Below are 13,882 nucleotides of genomic sequence, written 5' to 3'. Positions count from 1 at the left end.
TCGACATTGACAAACTATTGAAGAATTAGATGCTAATTATTGTTTTCCAGAACTGCTACCAGATCAAAATGGTAAGTAATATCTTATTTTCTTAAAAAATAAAAACTTATCTTAAAAGGAAAAAAAAAATTACATGTTTACATACTCTAGTGGCTTTCTGCACTACTTTTAAGACTAATATAATAAATTTACTTTCCTCAACAACTTGCATTTAAGTTGAATGATTAATTAAACACTGATAATAAACAGTAGAATTATTATGATAGCAAGATAAAGAAGATGTGTGTTAACACAATAAAACTAATAAAGATGACTCCCCTCCCCCAACATTTTGCAGACTATCCATGGATAGTTATTCATAATTGTTGTGGTATAGATAATTCTTTGATAATAAAGAGTTAACCACATCAGAAAAATAAAAAGCCGCAAATAAAAAATTACATAAATGTAAAGAACAATATTTTTTGCAGTCATAATTTGAATAAGTGGTAGTGGAATTGTACTATACAAACCTCAAATAATAACAGATTTTTCTGTTGTGCCAAAAAAATTACATTTCCCTATTTAACAATATAAAATAGCAACTATAAAATGAGGCACATCAAAATTTAAGGAATGTTTCATTTTTAACTAGCCTTGAGTCCTTGGCAAAATTGTACTGTAATTTTCCAGCTGTACACTAATTTCCCATTGTAGGGTTTCCAAAACGGTTAATAATATTACCATAAAATGAAAAATTAGCTCTTGTTATTTAATCGTCAAATTTTTACAAAAAAGAAACGAGTTAAACACAAAATATCTAAAAAAATACATAGCTTTTAAGAAAATTTGCCATGAAATGTTTTTTACTTTTTTAGATAATTTTATGTTTAACAAAAATACTATTTTTCATAAATAAAAGCTGATATACTTTATCTTATTTTGTGAAATTTTGATACTTATTACATATTTAAGGATAATTGAATAGAAATCAAAATTATTAACCACATTAAGAAATAATTTTTTTATTTAAAAAACAATATTGCTAATATAGATTTAGAATCTTTACACAAATTTCGATTATCTTTGAGTAATAATAATAAAAAATAAAAAAATGCAAATGTGCAGTTTAGGGAAAATTAGATATTTTTCTTTTTAATTGTTTGTACGAACATAAAATTTTTGCTAAAAATTTGTTTCAAATTATGGGTAGAACAGATACAAAATGTATCCTTTTTGCTCTAAATAAAGGGTATACATGTATCGCGATATTATTTTTTTAAACGCGGGAATATGTGCCCTGATTGATTTTAAAATTATGAGAAAATGAATAGTGATTTTTAATTTTACGGTCATGTAAATACTAATTGCAATATTTGATTTTTAAAAAAATTACATGGAAACAAATCAAGATGTTACATTTTAAAATTGCATGAATAGGAATACAGATGGGGCATTTGAATCACAATCATAATGAATCATGTTGCATTATCTGTATATAAAATTTGGTAGCATCAGCATTTTACTTTGTATTATGATCGTCAATATCAATGATATAAGAAATATATATTTTAAAGCAATTGAGATAATCTAAATAAAATATTCAAAAGGCCTTAAAATTATATTAAAAAAGAAAACATTAAACCTTTCTTTCCCCATATTCATAAGGTTTCCTGAATAAAAAGCTTTAAAAAGTAAAAAAAGAAGATATTTTTTTTTTGAATTAGAAATAAATAAAAAGTGCCATAAAATCTATTGCTCATTATATCATATATCACAATATATGAGGAAATGTATCGCCTAAATCTGCTTTTTAAAACAGTTATTTGTGGGTGCTTTTTGCTCAAAAAAGTCGCCCAAGGTAAAAAAAAAAAAGGTCTGTTTTTAGTCGTCAGTGGACGCTCTACACTGAATAACATGGAGAAATTTTTGATAATGATAAACCTTTTCGTAATCCCTCAATTGTTATTGAGAAGAAAAAAAATTTCAGATCCAAAACTGAAACAAAAACAATTACTGAACAAGAAAGTTATTAAATATTTTAAACATTTAAAAACCAAGTGCAGTGCGGCACATTATGAGCATAGAACCAAATCACATAATCTACAAATCAGAGGTGCGATTTACATTCACACACATTCACAAACTTATACAGGGATATAATACCTGTTCTTCTGAATTAAGCGTTGACATTGAGCTGGCTCGTTTCATTCTGCGAGAATAAAAGAATACAATTAAACCACAATAAATGCACAAGAAACTGACAAGTGATGATCAAGGAAACTGGAAAGGATCAAATTATATCAACTGAATACAACATATGGGGAAAAAAAGGAACCACAAAAACTCAAAATATAAAAAGCAAAAAATCAAACTCAAGAATTTCTTCTGCGTACAATTTGGAAATTTCTAGCCATACTATACTTCAGAAAACTCAAAATCTTTAAACTACCCACAGATTTTGAGAAATTTTTTTTAATATAAAACAGAGAAGAATGTGTTGCTATAGTAAAATAATAAAAGCTATTGTAACTTACAAAAAATGAGAGGAAAATACTTTAAATTAGAGATATACCAGGTATTAGGCAATTACTTGTTGACCAGCCAGGTTTTTATTACCCGGCAAATGATTTTCACTACCTGGACCCTTGTATTTAGTCTTAACCGCTTCCCTGATTATCCCGAGTATGTATAGATTGCAACTATTTACTATCCCGTGTAAACTCGGGCACAGCAGAATTCGTCAATACCAGGGCTCGAAAAAACTCAGAAATTTTGCCCGTCCCCGAGGACGGCTTGTCCAACAATGTACCCGTCCTCCTTTGAAACTAACCCGTCGCTTCTAAATAAATAAAAATATAATTTTCTCTTATTTATTACTAACATTTATATAAATTGCACAATGAATAAGTAGTTATTAGGATTACAAATACTAGGATAGCATTATACAAAAATAAATACTAGGTTACTAATAGTAAAACCTAGTATTTCTTTAATGAAATAATTTAAATAACAAAGGTCAAGTTATCTGTCAATTATCATGTCAATTTATCCGATGGTACTGCGGTTTTTAAATGAATCAAATACGACGTTTTCCAGTTCCACAATCAAGCCAATGATTTACAGAGGTTTCTGCACAGAAATCTGAAAGAGGTTTTCCATTTAGGTAGATGTTCATAATTGCGGTTGACGCTTGTTGCTTAAGACCAGCACGTAGTGTTTTTTTTTTTAATGTTCATTGCTGAAGAGCCCCTTTCAACCGCTGCAGTACTCCCAGACAGCGAAAACATCAATTCCACCATGCGCAGTATGTTGCTCTATTTCGAGATTAGAGGGTCATTTTAAAAGTGAGGAGCTAGACTCTTGTAAGATAACAAAAATTGAAAATATATCACGAACATTAACGGGAAAATGGCCGTCCGCGCGGACGTTGGATTCGAGAAATTTGTTGTCCGTGGGGTAGTTTTGACCGCCGAGGATGGGCGGTTTTTCGAGCCCTGGTCAATACGTTTTTGTTTTATCACGTTTTTACTCGGCCGGAAGCAAAGCAAAAAATAATGATAATTGGCTGTGATTGGAATTGCCAATTTTTATTTGGGAGTTCTGCTGTTTGTGGGACTGTATATGTGTTTTGTGCAATTGTATATACGATGGTTGATGAATTTACGTAGAAAAGAGTAAAAAAAATTGCGTTCGCTAGCGAAAGTAATGCAGGTGATTTTTCATATTATGAAAATGTGAACCTATACAAAGACTACTATTTAACTTTTTTCATTTGCCCGAGATAATTTGGGATAGTAAACTGATGGTAAATTAAATTATGTTTTGTTTTAGTTCCTTGGTATTTATTAATGAAATTAAAAAATATGTTGATTCTTTTCTTAAAAAGAAAAAAAAAAATGGTAAGGGAAGCAGTTAAGACGCAGTAACTGTCCAATTTTACCTGGTATCCATACTTGGGTAGCATTTATCCATTTATGTTCAACACTACTATATTTAAATTTATAGTAATTTAAAACTATTCATAAAAATAATAATTAGTAAACCACATATTCTATCAGTTTCTAACTAATCAAGCTAAGATAACCGATACCGGCACGGAATTTTCTTTTTCTCGTGCAGAATTCTATTTCAGGAAAACCTTGACAAAGTTAACACCTCTGTGAGAGAGAAATATGTTCGCTAAAGAGAAGTAAAATTAAAATCTAAAGCTCAAAACTATTTTGAACTAAATAAGTATGAAAGTTAAATAAATAAATAACAAAATAGAAAATTGTATTGATATTTATTTAAGTTAATGAAAGCATAATGATTAAAATTCAGTTGTAAAAGGTACATTAATATTTTCTTTCTCATGACACATTAATTATTCAAATGCTATTAATAATTTAAACATCACTGAAGAACTAATGTCCTAGTAAATAAAATCATATGCTGAAACTGAGACAGTTGATTTAACAAAAATTCAATAATATTTTTTTTTTTTTAAGGATAGTTTTTATTAATTTTTTATTTTTTTTTACTTTTACACAATCCAAAACATTTTATTATATTTTCATCAAGGTAGTTTATGTTTATATCAAAAAGAAACATGCCTGAATAAAATTGACAGTCGGTAACTTTTAATTAAATTTTTACTAAAAAGCGTGTTCCCTACTCATTAGCATTTATAGTAATTAAATAATTAAAAATTAAACCATGAGAGTTCATCAATCATGATTAATATTTTTATTCAATATATTCCATTGCTTTATTAAAATCATCAAGTATTTAACAGAGGCTACATTAAAAAATGCTAATGAAAATTAGTTATAAAGTATAGTCTATAAGTAGAAGGCTTCACTTCATTGCAAAGTTTTTAAAATTTTTTTTAATACTTCGTTCGTTATTAAAAAATTTGTAAGGTATCAAAATTGCGTTTTGAGTGTTCAATTTAATGAAACTTCTAGTTTCGCTGTATAAAAACTATTAAACTAAGAAATTTGAAATGACTATGTGAAGAAAAGTGAACAGGGATTACCAGGGAATAAAAAAAAAATAAACAATCGACTAAACTCTCTAGCACCAATATCTTTCTCCAAGATACTTTCAAAAATAACAAACATATATGTTACTTATTTAAAATAATAATAAGAAAAGCGCTAAGGTTTACAAAAAAAACTTTATAATTTTTTTTTAAAATTAAACATGTAACAATATTTTATTCTAATATTATGGGTGATATTCTTGCATTTTGTTGGGGGGAGGGAACGTACAAATTATTTCTTTCTTTTCATTTAATAAATATTCCTCCCAGTAAAAAAAAAAAAACAAACATAAAAACAGCGAAATCCATAGAAGAATTTGGGGAAAAAAAGATCGCCGATGAAATCATGCTAATCTGACTTCTTAAATACGTGTTTCGTTTCGAGATTAGGTTGTTGTAATAAACAATATTGCATAAAAAATATCAGATTTAAAAACTATGGAGAAATCAATAGCAATAACTGCATAAAATTCGATGGAATCATTTCTGCCTTGTATATACTCAAATGCACAATTCGAATTTTCCATATTGTTTGAAATATATCGGGATATTTAATGTGTAAATCAATATCTGCCGAAAATACAATCGGACTATTATATCAATTCACGATACTATCACTGTAAATTGAGTGTGTCAAAAAGTGATTACCTAAAGGCATGATTCAAATATTAAGCGTAAACTTCTGAAGAAAAGTAATTATTTTCACTTTTCAAAAGAAAAATCTTTCTGCAAGAACTTAGTAATGTTCTGCAACAATGTCGCTGTGACTCTGCCACAGGGATCTTAGGCATTTTAAAGAAATTTAACATGTTGCAGCAACAGAGAAATTTTAACAAGGTGGGTCACTCAGCCAGTCAGAAATAAACTGCACTTAAAAGTATCAAAAAAAATTCAGAAACTACTCATAAATCATGCTAATTATTATAGTTTTAAATAACAAAAATTGATAGTAATAAATAAATATAAAATATTTCTTGGGCAGATTGACTCAGTCACTTTTGTAGTTATGCTTATATGTATAGTAATCAGGTGCTTTTGATTTGAAATATTCTTGGAATCACATCATTATTAAAATACATTTGCAATATTTACTATAAAATAATTTTTTCAGTCCTCCTTCATAAGGATTAAAAATATACAATTTATGGTGGGCATTAACGTTGGTTATTATTAGTTATTTTCATACTCATTTATATTACTTTGTTATTATACAGTATTGCCAACATTTGAACAATAGTAAGAGAAGCATTTTGTCCATTTGAAAAAGCACTTTTTAAATATTAGTGAGATTAATTTATTAATAAAAATTACATGTTGTCCATACATTTATTTAATACTACTAACAGAAAACTTATGCAACTGAAGAACATTTGAACAGAACTGAAAAAATGTTAGAAAACCAGGGTTATTACAATATTAAATAAAGGTTTTAAACAGTAGATTAACACAAAAATTTTCTTCTTCAAATGTTTTGTTTTCAATCTTAATATTTGTTTCATTGACTTATTCTTTTCTTTTTGGAGAGAGATATGTGAGCAAATTGTCATCAATACAAGAGTTCCGTAGCAGATTCGCAGTGACATTTTCGCAGAACGTTACAGAAAGATTTTTCCTTCGAAAAGTTTAAAAAAAAAAAATTATTTAAAATTACTGAAATTTAAACATAATGTTTGAATCTTGCATTTAGATAACTCTTTGACGAGCTCAATTTATGCAGATAGTATCATAAACTGAGGCATTGTTTCGATTGTATATTATTGATTTTCATGCGGATTTTAAATCCAATATTTTTTATTACCACAACCTAATCTTCAAACGAAACACGAATTTGAGAAATCCGTTTCGTACGATTTTGTCGCAAATTTTTTTCCCCCCCGGCAATTACTATTACAGATTTCAGAATTTTTAATTATTTCTTTTAGTGTGATGATTATTTACAAAATGCTAAGAAGGAAATTCTTCTCTCCCCCCAACAAAATGTGAGAATATCATCCATAATTTTAGAATAAAAAATTATTACAAGTTCAATTTAAAAAAAAAAAATAAAGTATTTTTTTTTTGTTAACACAGCCCTTTTGATATTTTAAATTAGAGACATATATGTTCACTATTATCAAAAGTTATGTGCAGAATGATAATAGTGCTAGAGAGTTTCGGAGCAGATATCTCGAAAAAATTCTGCCAAAAGGTGCAAGAGAAGGGCGATCACAGAGATGCCAACTATCCGGACAGCAAATATATATTTTGGAATGGTAATTTATTAACGTGTAGTTCTTGGTTTAATAAATTCAATTTATTAGGTTTTTATTCACCACTATTTCCAAATAATTCGAAAATATATATATTTCATCACCTTGTTTCAGTTAAGGCATGCTACACTGTATAAAAAGTAAGCAAAAGTAGGCAAATGTTTGCAAATTTTAGTTTGTAGTTATTTACCGCTTATTAAAATTGTTATGGTGCGTCCGGAGTAGTTGGCATCTCTGGCCATCATATTAATTATGTCTTTAAGTTGTCTGTACTTTCATTCTTGAGTGTCTAGTACTTTTCGCCATTGAACTACTATAATTTATTTCCGGAGCAGGGATGCACAACCAATGGCCCACCGGAGCTTTTGAACGCAATAAAAATTATTTTAATTTTATTTTTGTTTAAATGTTATACATTTTCTTTAATTTAAATATTTAATTCCAATTTATATTACTCTATAAAATGTATATATTTGTTACACTTTCATTATGTAAACTTCTTTCTGGTTAGAAATCATATCCCCCCACTCAATATTCTTGTATGTATATATATAATTATTGTGAAAAATTTTAGAATACTAACATTTAGATAAAAATGATCATGTTTGCTGTTAACATGACTAAATATGCGTGTGGTCCTTCGTTAATCTATCTTCTCTGCAAGTGGCCCGTCACCCAAAAAGGTTGTGCACACCTTTTACAGAGTGTTTAAAAAAAAAATAAACCCTTTTTTTTGAAAAAAAAAAGTCAGGTACGGGAAAAAAAGAAATGCAATGAAAAGAGTATAGCAACACATCCTTTTCTGTGTGAGAATACCAACAAATGCCTACCTGGCAGCAAAACTGTCCACGTTTCCAAAAGCCGAAGGATCACCTTTCAATTTATGTAGGAGCTTGGCACTACTGAGACGAATCGAGGCCCTCAATTTGCTAAAGCTGCTGCTTCGTTTGAGTTTTCCATTAGTCTAGGGGGTTCAAGTGTAGGTGACACAAGTAAGGATATTTTGATAATAAAATAAAATAAAAATGGTGGCTGGAGAGGCTAAGCAATATTGCGCAAATGTTTGAGCCATGCACACAGTACTAACTGATATGTAACATTAAGTTTTATTGTGTTTAAACAAAATGATATAAGTTATGAGAAAAAACAACAACTTAGAAATAAGCTACGGACGGTAACTTTTTTTTTTAAATAAGGCAGTTTGTATAAAATTTAGCTGAAAAAATAAACTAGAGGCACTTTTTTTTCTTTCTAATTTTGCATTAAGTATGAAGGAAAGCATTTCAAGTAGAAATATACTTTATGGAAATTTATTTTAGACACAGCATAAAACAAAAATAAAGTTAACATTTCAGAGCAGAGTTCCTTTAGGATAAAGACAGAATATCCAGTAAGCTACAAAAGAAAGAAAAACACTACTTCAGAGCAAAATTGCGTTTTAACTGTACTCAACAATACATAAACTCATTAAAATAGTTTTAAAAAAAACTATTTAAAAGGACAAACTAAAACAATCTATTTATTTTTGAAAAATTGTCTGACTAGAAAGAGACATAATTTTAAAAAATTTAAAGTCCCATGAAAATACGTCTATTTTCTGTCAATAAGATTTAACTTTGTGTGGATTGTGTACAAAATAAATGATTAAATGCATATTATTTAACTCACAAAAAGAGATTGATTAAAGATGCTTCATTAAAAAAAAAAAAATGTTTTTCAACTTCTTCAAAGAGTTTGACAGTTATGAGAAGCTAAATTAGATTATTAGTTATAAATTTTTTGAAATACTCAAGTTGTTAAGTTACTATAATTGGAACAATTAGGTTTAAATAATTCTGAACATCAATAGTCTTTCATTTTATTTATTTTAGTAGGCAGAATTAAACATCCAAACTATAACTTCAAAAATCAAAACAAGTTTGAGGTTAACATTAAAAGCAAACAAAAATATTAAAATAATATTAACAAANTTGACTAAAATTTAATATTGATAACGATTTTAGGCAATCCACTCAGAAAAACTTAGTGAGCTGCAGGGGTAAACAGCAATTGATATTCAAATTTTTAAACAGAACAAAACACATATTACTCCCTATCAGAAATTTTTATAAGCAGATTGGGATTTATTATTTCGAAAAAAAAAAGGCTCGCTAATAAAAGCTCCTCTTATTAACATAAACTAACGGAAATGTAAGAAGTTAAATTACATTTAACATGAGGTACATAATTTGTCAGAAGTGATAAATCAAAGGTCAGGCTAAAAATGAGTGGTTTTTCCTGAAATAGTGTTTTATATAGGTATCACTTTTTCTACTAAACCTTGTTAAAATATATTTTTTCAAATTTAAACTTCAAATTATTCTGGAAGTTGAATTCATTCGTTAAAATTATTTTCCTCTAGCTCATTCTGGACATAAAAATGTGCACACGGGAGACCTATTTCTACCATAAAGTCTCCTTTGAGACATAAAATGTGCAATTTTATATATAAATATCATATTATGGCATAATATCAATTACAATCTTATTGGAGCATATTAATTTCAATTGTAACAGGGTTTGCATTACATTGATATGTGCTAGTGTCCCGACAAGCTACTTTTTAGTGCAGATAGTGGCAGAAATTAACGTTAATATAAATTAAATAAGGCAGCTAAAACTGTCTCTAATTGTTTATAATCCTAACAGTTCTGATAAGTATTTGCATTTAGATGCCCTCTTGCGTGTAATAGGTAATTTCAAAATAACAGGAGTGAATTTCAGAAAGTATATTTAATCGTAGCAGAGTTTGAAATAATTAAATGAGCATCAGTGTCTCAACCGAGTGTTGATTAGTTTTCAAATATCTTCAGTTAAATAACATCTTTGATATTGGAAATTTCAAAGTGGCACATTTACATATATCTAACAGCTATATACTATGTTTAGTAAACTGAACAACAGAATTAATATTGTAAGACTACTTCGTCATTTAAGTATTCCCATTGAGAACAGAAAAGCAAGTTTTTTTTTTAGCAAAAAGTTTTTTTTAAGGAAACAGCAAATTTTGCGGTGCTGATATGTTGCTTTATTATTCTGGCACTATTAAATTTGTAGCAAAATTTTAACTTGGTTTTGTTAAAAAAAAAAAAAAGAAGAAAGATGAGGTTGTCAAAGTGGGATTACATTAGGCTGATGTCGTATTGTGTGATTTAGTGTTACCATTTAACCAGAGCTTTTTTTTGTTGTGGGATTTCAAGTGAAAAAAAAAAAATTCTTAAATGTTGACTTCTCTATACAGTTTGAATAGCAACTTGTTTATAGATTTCGTATTAGAGTAGCGCCTAAACTGAATGAAAATATCCAAGATATGTACTTTATCTAATCAACACGAATTCTGTTCTGAAATTTCTGATTAAAAATTAACACACTAATGTTAAGTAACGCTTATTTATTGATGTGAGTATATTTTAAAGTATTTGCAACTAAAGATTATTTTATTAATCTTCTTGGAGGAGGGAAGTGGAGGAATCTCGATGCAATTTATAAAATTTCACCGTTTGTTTCGAAGTATTACGTGGCTTGCACGCAATGATACGAATTTGCATAACATAGCCCTTTCCTAAATACTGAATTAAAAATAAATATAATTTTTGTAACTTTAAGAGTGTTTTTCTTTCATTTATTATTTATACAATTGGAACTATTTCTTTTCAAAAATTCTGACCAAATTCAAAGCAATTTAGAAATTAAAAAAAGAATTGTTAAGGTAAAAATTAGTAAGCATAAAATATAAAACATTAATATTATTGCACAAGAAACAAAGATAGAAAAGGTTACGCAAAAACAATAAAGGAGGAGCAAAGACAGTAAAAGAAACCAGAGATAAAAGGAAGACACATGCAATTATAAGACAAAATAAAGCATTTTCTACACCAATATTTAAACTTAGAAATGAATTTGTGCATGGCTCTGAGGCTTAAGATCTTGACTCCTTAAAAACAGGTGTGTTATTCGCGCCAACTAATATAAACAATAGTAAGAGAGAGAAAACATGCTTAAATAGCCAAAAGAAAAAACAGATAATGTGAATAATAAATATAGAAAAATAAATCTAATGCAAAGACAAGAAATAAAGGAAAGATATTAAAAAAAAATGTAATAAATTGCAAGGAACAGATTAAATTACATATTTTCAAAATTGCAACTCATTCTAGTTACAGCTAAAGCTAATGATTTGGACTTAAATATACTAATCATTATACGAAAATTAACCATTTGTTGGTTTGAAATAAGCCTGGTTTTAATAGCCATAATTGCAGCATTGGTGGCTGTTTAAGAGACAGTACAGGGCTGTCTATCAAGAGAAATGCATAAACATTAAATTTGACCACTGCAGGGGTGATTGTGGCTAAAAGTGAAAAAACCCTGAAAATTTTAAACGCAAAAAGTAGATATTAATTTATATATCATATATCTTTCATATTTTACATAATTTTTTGAATGAACATTTATAATCAAATAACGCTCTAACGCAAAATATATCACACCATTAGAGTAATTAATTCAAGAAGAAGCTTACTTCTAACAAGAACCGCGATATTAGATTTTAAGAAAATCGCTTGAATATCAATCACGCTCTTGGAGTTTAAAAAGGCAAATATACAACTTGCGATATTGAACTTTTGAATCGTTCAAATGCGAATCACTAGATCGTGTGAATACAAATTGTAATGCATAGTTTTTAAATCACATATAAATATTAAAAAATCGATGTTTGGTATTACAAACATGTGAATACAAATTGCAAAATTGGATTTTAAAAAGTGTGAATACGAATCGCAGTCTTCGATTTTAAACTCACGTGAGTAAGAATCGCAATATTCGGCTTTAAAAACGTGTAAATACAAATCATTATTGGATTAATCGATATTGGATTTTTAAATCAAGTGAATACGAATCACAACACAGTTTTTAAATCAGGTAAATACGAAAATCGATGTTTGATATTAAAATTGAGTGAATAAGATTCAAAACATCAGCAGATTCCGTCGCTGTACCATATATTCAAAATAGCCAAAATCAAATCAAAACATTGGCAAAAGAATCACGTAGGACGTAATTCTTAATGCAATCGGTGGAAGAATGTACGAAAATGCCTCGTTAACGGGATTTAGCAAAATCTTCAAAATTTCACTGGATTATAAGTTTTGATTCGCAGAACCAATGGTCTGAGTTATGTGGAATTCTATGATATTCATGCAAAACTCGCATGCACTGCTTCTAGTTTTTGAAACCCGAAATAATTATACGAAAAACCCGGAATTCCGGGGAACTCCAGAGTACAATCATCCCTGACACTGAAAAATTTAATATTGGTTATAAATCACTAATGTTTTACAACAGCATTATTCTTTTCTTTTACAAAAACAATTTCTGGTGACTATTGCTTAAATCAAGAGTGGAAACAGTGACTAAAATTTAACATTGATAATAGGCAATATATACTCATTGGGGGAAGATAAAGTGACAAAATAATATTAAAATAACATAATTTATTAACTAAAAATACTTGAGGAAATTTGCAACGAATGCCATTTTTCAATTAATTCAATGGTTCGTAAAACAAAGAAATAAAAACTGCACAACTTGTAGTAATGTCGTTTAAACAGACTATCAATCAATAAATATCTCCCAACAAAGCTTTGAACACTCTTCATTTTATTATTAGTTATTAGAACTAGTTGATACAATAACGAGTTATCTTGTTTCAAACTTGAAACATCTAACTTTGAATTACACATTGAGAAGGCAATTAAATTTTTATAGCATTATGATCAAGATTAAAATTTATTTAAATTTATAAACATATTATCTTACAATAATACTATATTTAAATAAACATTCTATATTTAAATAAACATACTATATTTAAATAAACATACTATATTTAGAATTAAGATTATAATATTTAGATTTGAATTATATTTAGAATACAAAATTACTATATTTAAATAAACAGTTAATAGAGATAAATTTAAAATTAGTTTTGTGATAATGAAATTAGATACTTAAATTTTCAAAAAAAGATTTCATAAACAAATGTAGTTTATGTAACTCTCAATCACATTAATTAAGCAAGTTTGTACTGTGTGCATGTTGCATAGGCTATTAACAAAATTGGAATTTTAGAAGCAGCAGCATACCAAAATGATTTACACCATTTTTCACTTATAACCAAGCTTATAAAACAAAATCACCACTTAAAATACGGATGGAGAAATGGCTGATAAGTGGAAAAACTCACCAATTCAAATTTATTAAAAAAACGATTTTTAAAAAGAAAACTTAATCTAAGGCAATGACACACCAAGTAAAAAATAAATGTGCAAAACTAAAGATGAAAAGAAAGCTAGTAATAACTAAACCAATAAAACAGAAAATGAATGAAACCAACTCTAAAATAACTGCACAGCAAAAAATAAAAAAAGGCAAAAAATTATAAAATAATGTACTTCCATGCAAACAATAACTCAACCGTTGTGGAGAGACAATAAAAATGACTTAATCGGCAAATTAAATTTTTTAAAGCAACTCTATAATTTATTTGAGAGGCTTTTTGTGTCGAAAAGCCATAAAATAATATAAA

The 13,882-nt window shown here is 28.0% G+C and overlaps 1 protein-coding gene across 1 annotated transcript in view; it reads right to left on the bottom strand.

Annotated features, from left to right (window-relative positions):
- LOC107443907 (kinesin light chain) overlaps window positions 1-13,882 on the bottom strand; it is a 75,382-nt gene that overhangs the window by 4,650 nt on the left and 56,850 nt on the right. The window contains exons 13-14 of the mRNA XM_071182884.1: window positions 8,085-8,218; window positions 2,146-2,191 (exon numbers count right to left, since the gene is read on the bottom strand). Of these exons, the coding sequence (XP_071038985.1) occupies window positions 2,146-2,191; window positions 8,085-8,218 (180 nt within the window). The remainder of the gene's footprint in view (window positions 1-2,145; window positions 2,192-8,084; window positions 8,219-13,882) is intronic.

The sequence above is a fragment of the Parasteatoda tepidariorum genome, chromosome 6 (assembly GCF_043381705.1).
Source record: "Parasteatoda tepidariorum isolate YZ-2023 chromosome 6, CAS_Ptep_4.0, whole genome shotgun sequence".
In the NCBI taxonomy this organism is placed as follows: Eukaryota; Metazoa; Arthropoda; class Arachnida; order Araneae; family Theridiidae; genus Parasteatoda; species Parasteatoda tepidariorum.
This window is presented reverse-complemented; position numbering and strand designations above follow the sequence as displayed.